The 14,293-nt window shown below is 46.0% G+C and overlaps 1 protein-coding gene and 1 long non-coding RNA gene across 4 annotated transcripts in view; one reads left to right on the top strand and one right to left on the bottom strand.

The window, feature by feature from the left end:
* Window positions 1-14,293, top strand: part of TP53BP2 (tumor protein p53 binding protein 2) — a 61,674-nt gene that overhangs the window by 18,902 nt on the left and 28,479 nt on the right. Inside the window, exons 1-3 of one of the 3 annotated variants that reach the window (XM_061187330.1) lie at window positions 7,302-7,312; window positions 7,383-7,530; window positions 12,846-12,959. In XM_061187330.1, coding sequence (XP_061043313.1) covers window positions 7,383-7,530; window positions 12,846-12,959 — 262 coding nt within the window. In that variant the 5' untranslated portion in view covers window positions 7,302-7,312. Of the gene's footprint in view, window positions 1-7,301; window positions 7,313-7,382; window positions 7,531-7,568; window positions 7,734-12,845; window positions 12,960-14,293 lie in introns of those variants that run through there. The other 2 variants (XM_061187329.1, XM_061187331.1) reach the window with 2 other exon arrangements.
* LOC133087739 (uncharacterized) lies at window positions 3,095-4,086 on the bottom strand. Its single transcript, XR_009700442.1, has 3 exons — window positions 3,937-4,086; window positions 3,472-3,659; window positions 3,095-3,337 (listed from the first exon to the last, which is right to left on the bottom strand). It is a non-coding gene; the product is annotated as an uncharacterized LOC133087739 (long non-coding RNA).

Genomic DNA, 14,293 nt, shown 5'->3' with positions numbered 1-14,293 from the left:
CCCACCCCTTCTCTGGTGTGGATGGGAAGACACTTGCTCTCAGCTGCACATGAACTGTCATACTGTCATGGCTCAAAGCCACCTCTTCCAGCTCTGTCGTTGTCACCGTGCTGTGGTGTCCAATTAAGAAATCTTCAAAATAAAGATAAACGATCTTTGTAACCTAAAAAGTAAAATAATCACTACAACAAAGAAAATAAGTGAGAATGGGACTGTGCTGCTTTGGCCAAGCCTAGCGTGAAGTGTTTGTGGGTCCTCCGGACGCAGATCACCGCTGGGCAGTCTAGGGAGCAGGCAGTGGCTAGAGGTACAGATTCAGCATCATCAACATCATTTCCTCTCTTGACTGGATCATTCCATCCGTTAAAGCGCCCTGTAAAAACTCCATGTTGAAATAAAGAAGAAACAAAGCACCCCTTTTACTGTGTCTTCTTCCATCTGTGGCTCCATTTTTTCCGTCTTTCTGTTCTGAGTCTCTGCATCCTTCCCTCAGGCTCTCAGCCTGTCTCAACCAGGCCTTCAACCTCATTCCTCAGACAGCGCTGGTCAAGGCGCCCCGCAGCCTCCATCTTGCCGAGCCTGGGGACCAGTCCTCAGCCCTCATTTCTGAGATCTCTAAGCTTCATCTGAAACACTGTCTTTACTTGGTCTCTGGTACTCCACACTCCTTTGGGTTTCTTTCTATTTTTTTATGGATGGATCTTTCCCAGTCCTTTGCTGGACCCTTGTTCTCTGTGGGACTTCTGGACGAGACCCCTGACTTGTGGGCCCTTCCCCAGCCTCCTCCTCCTTCCTCAGCTCAGTAAGTCACACTACTCTTAACTCCGTTGCTTAGACACCAAATCCACGTTCACTCTTAATTTCTCTCTACGCTCACATCCCATATTCTGTCCATTAAGCAAGTCTTGCTGGCTCTGCTTCAAAATATAACCCAATCCAGCCATTTTTCACTACCTTTGCTGTTACTTGCAGTCTGTGCTACCATTATATCTCATTTTATGTGCTACATTTCCTCTTAATTGGTCTTCCATGCCTGGCCCCCTGTAGTCTATTCATATAGTAGCCAGAGTGATTTTTTTAAAAATGACATAAAAATAACTTCAATACCCTGTTCAGAATCCTCCAATGACTTCTTTTTTTTTTTTAAATTGAGATAGGATTTACGTACCACCATTTTGAAGTATCCAATTCAGTGGTTTTTGGTGTGTTTACAAGATGGTACAACCATCACCACTAATTCCAGAGCATTCTCATCCCCCCAGAAAGAAGCCCTGTACCTCTGAGCAGGCACTCCCCCAGCCCTGGCAACCACTAATCTACTTTTTGTCTCTAATGATTTGCCTCCAATGGTCTCTTAGATTAAAATCCAAATTCCTTGCTCTGGCCTTTGAACAGTGGTTCTCGAGCTTGTGGTTTCCAGAGCAGCAGGGTCAGCATCACATGGCAGCTTGTTAGAAATGCAGCGTCTCAGTCCCCATCCTAGATCTACTGAATCAGAAACTCTGAAGGTGGGACCTAGCCATCCATAGTTAAAGACCCTCTGTCCGCACCACATCTTGAGGACCAGTGACCTCTAAGGTCTTGTATCATCTGGCCTCTTTGAATTGATCTCCTGTAATCCTTTCCTCTTGCTCTCTCTACAATGACCTTCCTCTTCCACAAATGTGACAAACTTGATTCCTCCTCAGGGCCTTTACATTTGCTCTTCCTTCTGCTTGGGATATTCTTTTCCTATATCTTGTGTTCTCATTCTGTTTAGATTGTGGCTCAAGGGCCCTCTCTAACCACGTAGAGGTTGAAGTAATTGAGTTTGAGCATGGAGAGGAGGACCAGCTTTTGCTGGCCTGTCTCTACCCTGCTTTATGCCCCAGGAGGTTGACTTCTATAAACCACATGAATGGCCTCCCTTGCCGTCCGACTTCTAGTTGGGTTTGTCCAGTGGGGAGTGGTAGGATGGATGATATAAGAAGGAGGGAGCCAGGTTGGGGTATTTATTCCTCTGGGCTGGCTGTGTCCTCTCCACACAGCGTGCTCTCTCTCTCTCTTGAATTTTGTGCTGTGTGCTATAATAACTATTTAGTAAGGATGATTTCTACATTAGAACTTAAACCACAAAATAGATGGCCTATAGGGAATTCCCTGGTGGTCCAGTGGTTAGGGCTCAGTGCTCTCACTGCCGAGGCCCCGTGTTTGATCCCTGGTTGGGGAACTAAAATCCCACAAGCTGGGCGGTGTGGCAAAAAGAAAAAAACAAAAATAGATGGCCTGTATATCTTTCATGAATGAAAAGAATGTTGAAACAGAAGTAGGAGGACGTAGCATGATGTAAGCTTGAAGAAATGAGGTGAGGAAACTAATTTCTGTCAGTGCGTGTAGCTGTGCTTTATACTATCTGCTCTACCATCTGTCAATACCTGAGGGAACACTTACTCTGAAAATAAATCAGAGGTGAATCTGTCAAGTGCAGTAACAGCTACTGGACGTATTCATTCATAAACACATACTTATTGTGTGCTTGTCACAGACCAGGCACAGATCAAGGTGCCGAGGGTATTGTATGGAACAGAAAAAACCCTGGACTTCGTGGAGCTTATGTTCTAGCAGGGAAGACAGATATTAAAAGCAAGTGAAATAACTATAATATATGGTATGATGGTCACTGTGCCAAGGAGAGACAGCGGAGAAGCGCGTGTGTGCGCACGCGTGTTTGCACGTGTGAGCACGGTGGTGGGATTTTAGGCAGGATGGCCAGGGAAGGCCTCTCTGGGAAGGCAGTGTTGGAGTATAAAGACCCGGGGAGATGAGGGGGCAGGCCGTGCTGGCACACAGGGAAGAACATTTGTCGGGGAAGGTCATCAAGAAGGCGTGACCGCAGGTTTGACTTGCAAGCTGGACCCCGGCTTGGAGGCCATGCACCCGCTTTCTTGTCCTTGGAATGTGCGCTCAGCCTGCCTTCCCCCGAGCTCGAAGCTGCCCAAGGACGCAGCCTGGAGACTGGACCCAGTTAAAGCCTCTCCATAAGCTTTTTTTTTTTTAATTTATTTATTTTATTTATTTATTTTTGGCTGCATTGGGTCTTCGTTGCTGCTCATGGGCTTTCTCTAGTTGCGGTGAGCGGGGGCTACTCTTCGTTGTGGTGCGCGGGCTTCTCATTGCGGTGGCTTCTCTTGTTGCAGAGCACGGGCTCTAGGCACGCGGGCTTCAGTAGTTGTGGCACACGGGCTCAGTAGGTGTGGCTCGCGGGCTCTAGAGCGTAGGCTCAGTAGTTGTCGCGCACGGGCTTAGTTGCTCCACGGCATGTGGGATCTTCCCGGACCAGCGCTCGCACCCCTGTCCCCTGCATTGGCAGGCGGATTCTTAGCCACTGCGCCACCGGGGAAGTCCCCTCCATAAGGTTTTAACATTCTGGTGGGCGGGGGCAGGGATCCATGGGTTCTGCAGCCCCCGAGACAAGTCTCAGAGGCAAGCTACCTTGCTTACTGAGTGGCCACCCGCCAGTCTGGAGTGGGCTGCCTTTTCCTTCGGTCTCTCCCTGCCCTCCGCGCCTGGGACCAGTTTCACATTCGACCCCGGGAGCTCCGAGGAGGTTTCGACCCAGCAACCTTGCAGACAGGAGCAGCCAGTGCACAGGCTCTAGGGGGTGGACAGCAGGGAGGATGCTGGCGGAGCAGAGCGGAGAGAGGGTTAGAAGGAGGTGAGGACTGGAGAGGGGGTGGGGACAGGTGTTGGAGTGGGCAGATCCCAGGTCGGCTCACGCAAGCAAAACTCCCTCCCTCCTCTCTCCTCCCCTTCCTGCAGCTACCACAGTCAGCTACCACAGTCAGCTATCACAGTCAGGAAGCAGGGCAACCCTGGTTTTCCTCCTGAATTTACTCCGAATTGTTCAGTTCACACCCACCCCTATGTGCTGCACACCCTCTGCCCCCATTTAGTCACCAGATCCTGTCTTTCCGTTGAATCTATCCTTCTTTCCTCTGTCCTTCTTACCACTGCCTTTATTTAGGTCCTCATTTCATGACTGAATTGCTGACTTCCAGCTTGTAGACTGTTGTGAAGATGTTGGCTCTTACTGTGACCCCCAGTAAACACCCGAACTAAGTGGCAGCTCTTAGGGAACTTAGGACTCTTATTTTGAAGACAAGGAGGCTGAGATTCAGAGAGGTGACATTACTTTCCTAATAATCATTAACAAGTCTGGGGTTAGAACCCAGATCTCCCACCTGGGAGTCAGCAGCAGGTCACATTGCTGACCCACCTCCGGGTACTCAGCATAGCTAGAAAAAGTCACCACAGAGCTGCCTTCATGCGTGACAGCAGGAATAGGGTCCACTCATGTACTCACCATTCATACCAGTGTTAATCCTGTGGATTTGGGGGGAAAAGTAATCTTAGAACACATTTCTCATCATTCTTATTTGTAATCGTACTTTTTTTTTTTTTTTTTTTTTTGGCCGCACTGTGTAACTTAGGGATCTCAGTTCCCCGACCAGGGATTGAACCCGCACCCTTGGCAGTGAAAGCTCGGAGTCCTAACCACTGGACCGCCAGGGAATTCCCTGTAATTGTACTTTTAAATAAATGAAGCTGTTGTTTTCTAGAAAGTAAAAGACCAGATCTCTATTCAAGTTTGGTTACTGTGGTTAAATAGGCATTTCCTCATATTCTTCTGCTATAAAATATTTTTTTGCCATAAGGAACAGCTTAAAGAGTAGAGGATGGATAAAGAAGAACAGAATTGCTCCGTGACCCTCTCATTTTAGTAGCCAGTTTAAAGACTCATTTATAAATGAGTCTTTTGCTTCATTTATAAAGAGAAAGTAATATCTGCTCTGCTTATTTGAGGGTTGATGTAAGTTTCTGAGATAAAGTGTGTGAAAGGACTCTAAGAAGATGAAGTGTATGAGGTAAGGTGCTGTTGTCTTATGTAATAGCCTTTTATTTGTTGATACAGTATGTTTCGTATATATACTGTATATTAAATATTTCTGTAATTTAATAAATGCCTCTAGGTCTCATATTTACAAAGAAAACAGTTACTATGTTTGAAGTGTTGAACTTCAAAGAAAGTATTGGTGTGGGTAGGGAATACTGAGGAGGAGTACAGTTTAATACTCAAGTGTAAATTATTTATCTCTCTCGTTAAATACACTGTATATGTATCCAGAGCAGCAGCAGGGTGGAAACCTGTGTTCATTTTGTGTAACAGTTTGAAAGTGTTGACTAAGTTGAGGCCTAGAACTCTGTATCTATCTTTATGTAGCACAGTTAATCAGAATGTGAAGAACCTGATAACAGCGTGAAAGCTTCTGAGCTCATCCTGGCAAATTCTAGTTTTGTTTTTATGTATTTTATTGTTTCAACATTATCCACTTAAACTTTTTTTTCTGGGTTACCCTCTAGCTGTAATGAGTACCCTTCTCGTGTTTTCTAGTTTTGGGGGTTACTTTCTATGTTACACATGTTTATGTGAGTTAAAGAGTTTTGGTTGCAGGAAGTGGAGACTTGGCTTACCTTAAGAAATCATGGTTTTAGTGCAGGGAGGAGGTGGGAAGCCCCCGGGGGCTGAGCCCGCTGACCCAGTGGGCCGTCTTCTCTTGTGCATGTCGTCTTCTCCCCTTACTTGGACCGGATCCTTGAGGCACCCAGTCTGCTGTTTTAGCCAGTTTCCATCATAGTTTCCATGAGGCACTGCCTTCTACCTCCTTCCCCCCTTCCCCCCCCCAAAAAAAAGAAGAGCCTAATGCATCTGTCTCACTTCTGGGGTAATGGGCAGAGAGGTTTAAGCTGGATGGGAAGCTGTGTGGCTGACTGTTGGCAGGTGCTGCAGCTGTCGTATGATGTCCTTGTGTCAGTGTGATCACCGTGCAGATCCTACTCATTCTGCTTTGTTAGAGCCTTAAAACCCCAGTTTCCCCCAGTGTTTGGCATAGTCTCATTAATTATTTTTGCAGAATGTATAATGGCCCATCAAGTTCATGTTTCACAGGCTTTGTATTCTCTTTGATTAGAATTATTTTCACAGGATAAATTCTCACAGTGGGATTATGCTTTCAAGTTGTCTGGTTTTTTTGTTTGTTTATTGTTTTGTTTTATCCTGATACACACTAATCTTCCCAGCATAGGTCCTCACTGAGTGAATGAGCATGGGAGTGTGCCGACTTGCATTGCCGCCATCAATTTGTTTGTTGATTCACTCAGTTTCTTCAGTACTGGGAATTAACAATGGTTTTTTTGTTTGGGTTTTTTTTTTGGTTATTTAATAGGTATGAAAACTTGTCTTCCTTTTTTTAATTGTCATGCATTTTTATTTACTTTTTTAAAACTTGAATTCTTTAGTAGCAGTGTCTTTAAGATGCAGTATCGGGCTTCCCTGGTGACGCACTGGTTAAGAATCCGCCTGCCAATGCAGGGGACACGGGTTTGAGCCCTGGGCCTGGGAAGATCCCACATGCCGCGGAGCAACTAAGCCCGTGCGCCACAACTACTGAGCCTGAGCTCTAGAGCCCGCAAGGCACAACTACTGAGCCCACATGCCACAACTACTGAAGCCCGTGCTCCTAGAGCCCATGCTCCACAACAAGGGAAGCCACAACAGTGAGAAGCCCGTGCACCACAACGAAGAGTAGCCCCCGCTCACCGCAACTAGCGAAAGCCTGCGCACAGCAATGAAGACCCAAAAATAAATAAATAAATAAAACTCAATAGCAGTCTTTCTGCCAGTAAAAGTAGATACTGCATCTTTTCTTTTTTATAAAAAAAGACATCCCCACCCTCAGAAGCAACACATGTTTTGTTCTTGTGTATCCTTCCCAAAAGAGGCTTTGCATAAATGTGTGTGTGTGTGTGTGTGTGTGTGTGAGATCATCATCCCCTAATCATCTTCACAGGATTGATAAGAAGATCTATTTGTAGTATGGGTCTGGCACATGATACTAAGAACTACTTAAGTATTTGGTAAACAAATAACATGAATAAAATGTCAGAGGAAGATTTTTTTTGGCCGTACCACACGGCATGTGGGATCCCTGACCAGGCATTGAACCCACGTCCCCTGCATTGGAAGCACGTAGTCTTAACCACTTGACTGCCAGGGAATTCCCAGAGGAAAATTTAATACGACCTTCTGTGTGCACTGATTTGACTGTGCTCCGGGGATCCCCAAGGGCTCTGCAGGCGCTGCCAGGAGAAGGGGGCGGGCTGGTGTCCATCGGCCGAGCTCCAGGTCCCTCCCTTCCTCAGGCCAGGGAACAGCCAGACGGTCCTGTTGTGCATTTGCACTTCGACTGAGACCATCTGGGGAAAGGAATCCGAGGTGAGTAAAAAGTGACCAGCACCCGCGTAGACAGTACTGATAACTGTTGTGTTTCTCCTTTTGTTTCCAGATGTTTCTCACCGTGTACCTCAGCAGCAACGAGCAGCACTTCACGGAAGTCCCAGTTACTCCGGAAACCGTCTGCAGAGATGTGGTGGATCTCTGCAAGGAACCTGGCGAGAGCGATTGCCACCTGGCTGAAGTGTGGTGCGGCTCCGGTATGCCTGCTTTGGTCGTGCCATCTTTCATTATCATCGGTTTTAGACGAGGCGCGGTGTGCCGCACGCGTGTATCCGTGGAGAAACTGCAGGATAGGGTGCCCATCAGAGGTAGTGCTCTCAGTCCAGTTCCGTTGAGACCTACAAAGGCTTTTTGCTGTTTTCTTTTTCTGCAAGACACCGGAGACACTACAGTATAAAAGGTCAGAAGATAGGCAGCTGATACATAGGGTGGAAGCTTCTGGGGTGTTATGGTAAAATGTATAGTGCTCACAAGTGTTTCTTGTATGCTTAAGCTGCACTTAATTAGGAATTTGAGGCGTCCTGATTGTTTTGCCCTCTCTGAGGTTTTGTAGGTTTTTCGGGAAAGCTCTTCGGTGTTGAGTTACTGTGGTGGCAGGAGACATAGACATTGTTTTAAGCCTTGACATCGACCCCCTTACTTAGTTCTTTGGAGCCCCGAAATGGGACAGCCTGGTTTCTTTTTGGCCCCTTAGGAGTTTGTAGATGCGGGAATAATTTTTCATGATTTCTGCTTTGTTTCTGTACAGCCTGGGTGAGCTCCCATTGTTTCCTTTTTCTCCCCTGGGGGTGCAGTGTCCCAGCACAAGTTTCCCACTGTGTTCATTGCATTCACACCGTTCACGGTATGTGACTCCAGCTGAGCGCCCACTGCTTGCCAGGCGAGTCCTCTTATTCATCTTCCGTTGACTTCCCTACAGCTGGGTGTTCAGGAAGGTCTTCTACCCTCTCCCTGAATTGCTTACTTCACATAGGAGCTAGATTAGACCATTCCCATAAAGAAACCCAAGTGATCCTTTTTAAATAAAAATCTGATAGTTCGACTTTCCTGTTTAAACTCTTTGATGGCTTTCTCTTCTACTTAGTCTTGATCTGAGATTGTGAGTTCTTTGATGTCATCTGGTACCTTTTTCCTCCTTGCCTGCCTCCTGCAGCTTTTTTATATTCCTGGGTAAACAACGCTCTTTCCCGCCTTAGAGCCAGTGGCACCAGCTGTTCCCACTTTCTCTATTGCTCTCCCTCCAGATTTTGTCATTGCTGGTTCCTTCTGGTCATTTGGATTGCAGCTGAAACATTGCCTCCTCAGAGATGCTTCTCCTGAGCTTCCTACTAAAGCAGGCATGAGGTTCTCTGTTATACAATTCCATCCTGATTTAATCCTCTGCATGAGATGCGTCTGTCTGTTTTTTTGTGTGTGTTTATTAGTTTATTGCCTCTTTAATCCCCGTAGCCTCACACACACGCACAAGAATGTAAACTCCCTAAGAGCAGAGACCTGCTTGTCTTGTTCCTTGCTGCACCCCAGCTCAGAGGGAGTGCTCAATAAATATTTACTGAATGAATAAATGAGCTTCTAGTTGCTCTGGTGGCCTCCTTGCATTCTGCAAATTACTTTCCCAAGATGATTGAAACCATGCATTGTGAGCTTCCTCAGTTTCCTTCCTCTGTACTTACCTCAGGTTTCTCTGCATGCGTGCCTACCCTTCTGGCTGATTTTCTTAGAGTAAGAAGTGTTCTTTCTCTTTGCCAAGGCTCACTCTCTGAGTTGAAACTTTTTTTTTTTTCTGGGAGCCTGGCATGGTCTCCTTGTTTTTGATTATTGATGGAATTCTTTTATTTATTTTAATAAATTTATTTATTTTTTATGGCTGCGTTGGGTCTTCGTTGCTGCGCTCAGGCTTTCTCTAGTTGCGGTGAGTGGGGGCTACTCTTCATTGCGGTGCGCGGGCTTCTCATTGCGGTGGCTTCTCTTGTAGAGCATGGGCTCTAGGCACATGGGCTTCAGTAGTTGTGGCACACAGGCTCAGTAGTTGAGGCTCGCAGGCTCTAGAGCACAGGCTTAGTTGTGGTGCACAGTGTCACAACCGTGGCGCACAGTTGCTTCGTGGCATGTGAGATATTCCCGGACCAGGGCTTGAACCTGTGTCCCCTGCATTGGCAGGTGGATTCTTAACCACTGCGCCGCCAGGGAAATCCCGTGAATTTTTTTATTATTTATTTATTTATTTATTTATTTATTTGGTTGCGCCGGTCTTAGTTGCGGCAGGCGGACTCCTTAGTTGCAGCACATGGGCTCCTTAGTTGTGGCTTGCCAGCTCCTTAGTTGTGCCACGTGAATTCTTAGTTGCGGCATGCATGTGGGATCTAGTTCTCTGACCAGATATTGAACCCGGGCCCCCTGCGTTGGGAGTGCGGAGTCTTATCCACTGCACCACCAGGGAAGTCCCCCACGAATTTTTTTAAGTGTCTTATTGAACAGCTGTTTTTTTCCTTACTGATGTGAAATGTCACTTTGAATTCTTGTTATATCTCGTATGAAGTTATGTTTCTATAAGCTTTAGTCAGTTACTTTTATTGTTTTCTTCTAGTTTTATGATAGGACCAAATAGTTTTAATTACTATAGTTTTATAAAAGGTTTGGTATTGTAAGGCAAGTGCTTATTTCATTGTTATCCTGTAGTAGTCTTGTGTACTTTCTTTTTCAGATATGTTTTAGAATTACCTTGAAATGTTCCATGAAAAATCCTTTGGGGCTTTGATTGCTTACAGTGAATTCATAATTCATTTGAGGGTTGTTTGTATGGTGTGATTAAGATCAAGGTCTTAGGTATCAAAATCCTGTCTCTTTCATTTACCTGCTTTATAACTTGAGACAAGGTACTTAATCTCGGTAGTCCTCAAGTGTTTTCCCTGCAGAATTGGGATAATAATTGAATCTATTGCATAGGATTGTGTGAGGATCCCAGGAGCTGACATTTGAAGGGGGTTTAGCAGAGCCCCTGTTAGCATAACATTTAATGTTAGCTCTCAGCAAGTAATAGCTGTTATGTTTTCAACTCCTCCTTTTTTGCTGTAAATTGTTCAAGGTGCCCCATTTTTTTTTTTTTTTTTTGATTTTTATTTATTTATGGCTATGTTGGGTCTTCGTTTCTGTGCAAGGGCTTTCTCTAGTTGCGGCAAGTGGGGGCCACTCTTCATCGCGGCGCACGGGCCTCTCACTATCACGGCCTCTCTTGTTGTGGAGCGCAGGCTCAGTAGTTGTGGCTCACGGGCTTAGTTGCTCCGCGGCATGTGGGATCTTCCTAGACCAGGGCTCGAACCCGTGTCCCCTGCATTGGCAGGCAGATTCTCAACCACTGCGCCACCAGGGAAGCCCAAGGTGCCCCATTTTAAAAATAGTAAATTTGGACTTCCCTGGTGGCGCAGTGGTTAAGAATCCGCCTGCCAGTGCAGGTGACACGGGTTTGAGCCCTGGTCCGGGAAGATCCCACATGCCATGGAGCAGCTAAGCCTGTGCGCCACAACTACTGAGCCGGCACTCTAGAGCCCATGAGCCACAACGACTGAGCCCGTGTGCCACAACTACTGAAGCCCACGCGCCTAGAGCCTGTGCTCCGCAACAAGAGAAGCCACCGCAATGAGAAGCCTGCGCACCGCAATGAAGAGTAGCCCTCGCTAGCCGCAACTAGAGAAAGCCCCCGCACAGCAACAAAGACCCAGTGCAGCCAAAAATAAATAAATGAATAAATAAAATTAAAAAAATAAAAATAGTAAATTTGTTGCTTCCACTTTGTTAGCTTCTCAAGTTTCCCGTTTCCTTTAACTGACAGTCTTTTAAAATATGTAGCTTTTATTTGCCATCTCCATTTCCTTACTCCCCACTCATTTGTTTGCTAAGAGAACATTTCTTGGATTCCTATAATGTCCTAGGAACTGTGCTTGATTGTGAGGAATAGAGAGATGAGAGTGTCCTGCCCTCAAGTAAAAGCAGGAATCAGCAGACGTTTATCATACAGTGCGATGACTGCAGGAATAGATGGATGTGCTTATCTGCAGAAGGAGAAAAGGGTGCTGGGGACAGTTCTCAATGCTAGGAATGGCTTGTTCAAAGTCACGTAGGCACGGATGCCAGGATGAGGGGATTGGTGTGGTCAGAGCATGGGGTGAATAGGCGGCTTTGAGACCCTTTGAAGTGTATTTCAGCGTGTGCTGGCCTAAGCCTGATTTTTTGTCGTCATAGGCCATCAGGACCTTAGCTCCTAGACCTTGTAAGACGGTCCAACCCAGCGTGGACTGGAGTTACTTCACTTCCTTTGAATTCCCTCTTTGCTTCTGGAACCTGCGGATTTCACTTCTTTTGAAATAAAGTGTGTGTGTGTGTATGTGTGTGTGGTGTTTTGTTTTTTTTGTGAGGAGGTGGAGGGTCTGCTGAGAGTTTCTTTTGGGAGGGTGTCTACTCAGCTATGGGTGTTTCCTTTTGGCCGGGGGGGTCTTAGTTAGAATTTCCGCGGTTTAGAGGAGATGGGTATCTGTGTCAACTCAGTATGTCAAGAACCAGAGCTGTACTTCGTTGCAACCGAGCAGATTAAGTTCAGGGGTTCACAGAATTGCCTGCTGAACCCTTGGCTGCTCCGTTCTCTGCCCGTGTTGTTTATTTAAGGTACTCAGATAGTGTCTTTGATTACTGACAAGTGCATTGAGTTTTCTTAGGCTGTTTCAACTTTCTTATATTAAAAATTATATCAATGTTACCGAAGTTCTTTGGTTTTAAACAGTTGCATCCTCAGACAATATATTTGGTTTTTATATCCAGATCCCGTAAGATTGGAAGATTTTTTGAGGGGAGCTTAAGATACCTGGTTTCTCCCAAAGTTCCCATTTCTTAGGGTATTTAGCTATGCCCTTCTTTTTGTCTCTAGAAAAGTTCTGACAACTGTCAGTCTCACTGGAAGAAGGGCCAAAGAAGCATATTTTCAGGGCAGTAAAGAGGCTTTTGTTTGGAAATGCATGTGTCTGATTTTTTTTTTTAACGTAGTTTATAAAATTGTAATTAAAAAAAAAAATCCAATAGACAGACTATGCGATTTAGAAAGCTGTTTTTTAATGTTTCATTTGTACACTTAGAGAATCATAGAACCATTAGAGTTAGAAGGGACCTCAGAGACTGTCCTATGGAATAGATGACAGGAGCTTTGGAACCCGCAGAGCTTCCCAGCCTGCCTATGGCTAGTGAGGGGCCACTGAATTAGACTCCTGAGCTCCTGCTAGCGGCCCGGATCCAGTCCTCCCCCCAGTACTCCACCCACGTTTGACCCTGATTATATGGGTGGAAAGTTGGTGATGCTTCATTTTCTAAGGGTGCTTTTAAAAAAAAAAAAAAGATGTAAGATGCTAAGTAACTTCTGCATTCATAATGCATAATTTGCATGAAGGATAGACAGTAAATGATATGTTCGTCTTTCTTTTTACCTGCAGATAACATGATTTGTACCTCATTTATTCGTTTCTTTTAGAACGTCCAGTTGCCGATAGTGAACGAATGTTTGATGTCCTGCAACGGTTTGGAAGTCAGAGGAGTGAAGTTCGGTTCTTCCTTCGCCATGAACGCCCCCCTGGCAGGGATGTTGGTAGGTAGCATCCTATGAATCATAACAAAGATCTGAAGTTTTATTTCATGCTTGGGTGTAGCACGTGATGAGGAGCCAGGTAATTTGGGGGGTAAGTGAGAGGTAAGGAAGTGGGAACAGCGAGGATAGACGGCTCTTCTAAGCCCTGACTGGGGGCTGGGGAGAAAGGGGTGTGGTTCTGTTTGTTCTGTTTTCTTGGAAGATGGGAAAAGTTTGACGACAGTTTTTAATGTGGGCGGGAAGGAAAGGGTCAGTAGAGCAGCGGGTTGAAATACAAGGAGGGAATGCTCGATGGGCAAGTCAGCCAGTGGGAGGTGGGGGGGGAAGGGTATCCCTTCCATTATTTATTTATTTATTTATTTTTAAAATTTATTTTTAACATCTTTATTGGAGTATAATTGCTCTGCAATGGTGTGTTAGTTTCTGCTTTATAACAAAGTGAATCAGCTATACATATACATATACCCCCCTATCTCCTCCTTGTTGCATCTCCCTCCCACCCTCCCTATCCCACCCCTCTAGGTGGTCACAAAGCACCGAGCTGATCTCCCTGTGCTATGCGGCTCCTTCCCACTAGCTATCTATTTTACGTTTGGTAGTGTATATATGTCCATGCCACTCTCATTTCGTCCCAGCTTCCCCTTCCCTGCCCCGCCGCCGTGTCCTCAAGTCCGTTCTCTAAGTCTGCGTCTTTATTCTCTCTTCCATTTTAACTGGGTAGGAGGGAAACTTTGCAGAGGCAGGTAAATGTGTGCTCCCTATGGGAGCAGTGGGAGGGGCTTCTCATCTGAGAACATTTGTTTTCTCTGAGATAGGAGGCACAGCCATCTGAAAGTGATGGTTGGAGCCATGGTGGAGAACAGGAGAGAGTGCTGCTAGGGGACCAGGGTCCCCTGGAGGCCAGTTGAGACTAGAGACCAGGAGACCATGGGTGGTTTTTCTCCAGTGATGCTCTGCAGCCCAGAAGGTTGTAAGAGGAGATGGTTGGATTGACCCAAGGTTGGGGTTTGGCCAGACCAGTTCAGTAGAGTCAGTGGGACAAGGAAGAAGAGGATGTTGGTGAGATGGCGTCTAAGCTGGGTGGGGATGAAGTGAAGGCAGAGGGGCTGCAGGGCAAGAGCAGACCAGTGCTAAGAAACTGCAAGTCTCAGATTCATGCACAGGTGCAGTGAGAGGAAATTATGGTCAAAAAGTAGAAAGTCTGAATTTAAGATTTCAGGGGTAGAGCACTTCTAGGTGACGTGGTCCTGCACCAGGCCATGAAATGATCCTGAATTAGAGAGGAGGCAGGAAGCCACGGATCCGAGAGGTGAGCTTTTGGATGGTGAGGTCAT

This window comes from Eubalaena glacialis, chromosome 3 (assembly GCF_028564815.1).
Source record: "Eubalaena glacialis isolate mEubGla1 chromosome 3, mEubGla1.1.hap2.+ XY, whole genome shotgun sequence".
In the NCBI taxonomy this organism is placed as follows: Eukaryota; Metazoa; Chordata; class Mammalia; order Artiodactyla; family Balaenidae; genus Eubalaena; species Eubalaena glacialis.
Note: the sequence above shows the minus strand (reverse complement) of the source record. Positions and strands in the feature narration are given on the sequence as shown.